This window comes from Arachis ipaensis, chromosome B05 (assembly GCF_000816755.2).
Source record: "Arachis ipaensis cultivar K30076 chromosome B05, Araip1.1, whole genome shotgun sequence".
Lineage (NCBI taxonomy): Eukaryota > Viridiplantae > Streptophyta > Magnoliopsida > Fabales > Fabaceae > Arachis > Arachis ipaensis.
In genome coordinates this window covers 99,394,098-99,397,562 of record NC_029789.2, presented here as the reverse complement: position 1 = coordinate 99,397,562, position 3,465 = coordinate 99,394,098, and the positions used below count along the sequence as shown (strand labels likewise).

Sequence of the window (3,465 nt, the reverse complement as noted above, 5' to 3'; positions counted from 1 at the left end):
TTTGATTATCTTTTTATATATTAACATCTAAGGTATTTATTTCAATGAATGAATCAATGAAACAAATTTAACTTTTCATTGCAGTTGAGGCCTTAAATTCTCTAAAGGATTTTTTGCAAATCAATATTCTCAGTTGGGTTGGTTCAGATCCTTGTAGTGGTTCTTGGCAAGGAATCACATGCAAGAACTCACGTGTTGTTTCCATGTAAGTTCTCTTCAGACTATGCTTAATTACAGTAGAAACTTATATGCAGTTAAATTCATTACCAAACAAGGTACTTTCCCCCTTTCTCTAAATAAAAATATTGGATTTGTTTTGCTTGTGCTTTTTTAAAGAAAGACAGAAACAAAAATAAGTTATTTTTTCTGTTTATTTATTTTGAAAAAGCAGGTAAGGACTTGCTTCTTCCAAAAGCAAATGCAGTAGAAGTGAGAGAATTATGGTTATTTGAACATCACATCGGCACAAGATTCTGAGGTTTCTAGGTTTATTTTCCAAGTTTAGATAGGGAATTGCATAGTTGTTGACCCTTTTCTTCACCATGTAGGGTATGATATATATCTTGTTGGAGGTTGTGTCCAGGATCTTATACTAAAGCAAATAAGTAAGGACTTTGATATTATTACTTCAGCTGATCTTAAAGAGGTTATAACCTTTCTCTTGCACTTTTATTTCGCAGGTTTTGATTTTATTTCCTGTTATCAATATATTGTAAAGGAAATTGTGAAAACAAGACTTAGTAGTTATCACAACTTTCCTTATAAAACTTAGAAAGGAAAAGAAAAATTGAAGAATTTTGAACATCTTTGTAATTATCAAATGAACCATATCAAAATATAATGAAAATAGGAAACGAAGAAAACTTGTAATGCCCTCTGTTTAGTTTGGGCTTGTATTTGCATATTTGAATCTTAACTTTTTGTATTCATCATTGTTTAATTTGTAGGTGTTGAGAACATTTCCATGGTGTGAGATAGTTGGTAAAAAGTTTTCCATATGTCATGTTCGTATGGATGGTACCATTGTCGAGGTTTGTTTGGCATAACTATCTTTAATGTAGTGATTGCTTAATTCTTCTCTATCAAGCATGCCTTCACTTTATGTCTACTTTTAAAGATAACATCGTCATAATTTTCAATTAGGTTTCGAGTTTCAATATTGCTACAAGGAAGTCAAATCACTTTCATCATGACATCGAGGCACCCAGTAGCTGTGATAAGGAGGACTATCTTCGTTGGAGGAATTGTTTGAAATGCGACTTTACAATTAATGGGTAGTATTTAAAAATCTTTCTTCATCAGTATTACGGCTTGATAAGGTTTTAAAAATCTCCCCTCCTCCTTTGTCTATTATACTAAAAGATTATTAGGCATCCATGAGAATATCCTACGTGAGTTGCCTTCCTTAATTGTTTTAGGGTAGGCTCCTGATGGAAATGAATTATATGCTTGCTTATGGATCCGGTGAAGCTTCTTTGAGATTATTATGGAAGTTTGGCCTTTTAGATATACTACTCCCCTTTCAGGTACACCGTACATGATGATTATGCATGTTAATTTCTAAATTTTAGTTGCCGAATGTTAGCTCAAATTGATATTGACGTTACAGGCTGCTTACTTTGTTCGTCATGGATTTCGAAGATGGGACAAAAGAACTAATATGCTTTTGGTAACAAATATTCATTCCAATTTGGATACAGCTTATCTAATAATCTGAGAATAATGCTATTTGTTACTTTCATGTTTAATTCGTTAGTGATATATGCAAGGGTTCACAAAATAAGCAAGTCTCACTAGGAATCTAAGCTTTCAGGGTTTGCATCCTAGCATTTCATAAAACATTGAGTGATCAAACAAGGGAAGCCTCGGCGGTTGCTACATTTAGCCTTGCAGTTCATAATGGTGGAAATTTATTGGAAGCTGTAGACATAGCTAGGAGGATCAACAAACAACACAATGCCAGGTTTCCTGAGTTATTAGATCCTTCAGGTCTAGATGCAGAGGATTTAGAAGAAGAGATTCTGGATCATGCTGACTCTGTTAAAGGGACACTCTCACAGATGACTGATGCGCATAAACGTGTTATGCTACGATTTAGGAAATTGCACGATCGGCAAAATTCCTTCCGGCAAGTGCACCGGTTATCATCGTCAAGTAAAAACTCACAATAGAGTGAGGTCGAATCCCACAAGGATTGTGCAGTGTTTCACTAATTCTTTTGCATCTTTGAAGATAGTAGGCCAATAAAAACCACACTGCAACACCTTAGCTGCAGTTCTTTCCCCTGCAAAGTGCCCTCCATAAGTGGAGCCATGGCAGTCCCATAAAACTTCCCTTCCTTCTTCCTCGGATATGCATCTTCTGAGTATGCCATCGGAACATTTTTGGTATGAGAACTGCTTGTCCCCGGGTCTTGCTTAATCAAATACAAAATTTGATTTTCTAGCTTCTGGATGGCAGCTCCTTGGTTTTGCAAGTTAGAATTTACTTCTTCCTTAAAAGCTTTCAATTCGGTTATGTCTTGACCCATGGTTGCAAGCATTCCTTCTATCCTGTTTAATTGATCTTGAAATTGTTGGTTCAGATTAGGTTGGGTAGGTCGATTATTTTGGCCTTGATATGATGGTTGGGAGTAAGTGTTTTGTGTGGCTTGGTATGATCTTTGACAACTAGGTATTTGGTATCTCAAGCTATGGCCGACTATCCTCAAGCCTCTCATTCAAATCTGGTGTGCATATCTCTTTCCTCTGCACGTGTTCCTGCTCTTGGTCTCAACCCTTCCTTCATTACAGACCTGGCAGATGCAGTGATAGAAGCTCTTCCATTTGCAAAAGCAATGTATGCATCTACCAGCACTTCTGAAGAAGAGCATGACCCACTTAGATACTTGGTCAAGATGTTCTTTGGCTCAATATTGGCATTCATCTTGTTTCTGTCACCTAGAATGATAAATTGATCTTGTTTTACAAATTGTTTATAGGTGATTTGTAGTATCTAATCTATATGAAATTTTGGAACTTGTAATGCTATACGCTAGGCAATTATTTGACTTCAAAGAGAAACTTTGTTTTTCTCAAGAGCATAAATAGATCAAGCATTGTTTTGTTTTATTTATATGCAATTTATGCATCCTTGCTGAGACTTTTATTTTAAATGATATTCAATGATTTTTGTCAATGTTTTTCATTGTTTTTGGAGTGCATTAGAATGCGTAAAAGAACATGCCAAATTTTTTTTCTAATGATAGGGATATAACCACGCTTTAAAAGCGTGGCAATAGATCCATGTTTCTTCGAAGCGTGCCAATATCTTTCACTTTTCGGTACGCTTTTAAAGCGTGCCGATAGGTTAATACATATGGCCACGCTTTTAAGCGTGGCAAGAGTTGAAAGCGTGGCAAAAAAGAAAGCGTGGCGATAGATCCATAAAAGTGTGTCGATAGAGCAATTGGCACGCTGGCGGATG

At 35.9% G+C, this 3,465-nt stretch overlaps 2 protein-coding genes across 3 annotated transcripts; both read left to right on the top strand.

The window, feature by feature from the left end:
* LOC110272071 (poly(A) polymerase I-like) lies at positions 249–1,278 on the top strand. Its single transcript, XM_021123876.1, has 4 exons — positions 249–275; positions 506–646; positions 948–1,031; positions 1,144–1,278. Exons 1-4 carry the CDS (start codon positions 249–251, stop codon positions 1,276–1,278), a joined length of 387 nt encoding a protein of 128 aa, XP_020979535.1.
* LOC107641960 lies at positions 1,279–3,119 on the top strand. Of its 2 annotated transcripts, none has more exons than XM_021124177.1 (5): positions 1,279–1,319; positions 1,419–1,526; positions 1,610–1,669; positions 1,814–2,061; positions 2,664–3,119. In XM_021124177.1, the coding sequence occupies exons 3-5, from the start codon at positions 1,629–1,631 to the stop codon at positions 2,954–2,956; spliced, it is 582 nt and encodes a 193-aa protein (XP_020979836.1). In that variant the 5' UTR covers positions 1,279–1,319; positions 1,419–1,526; positions 1,610–1,628; the 3' UTR covers positions 2,957–3,119. The 2 variants fall into 2 exon arrangements, with proteins under 2 accessions (XP_020979836.1, XP_020979835.1); XM_021124176.1 differs by having other exon boundaries at positions 1,814–2,065; positions 2,668–3,119.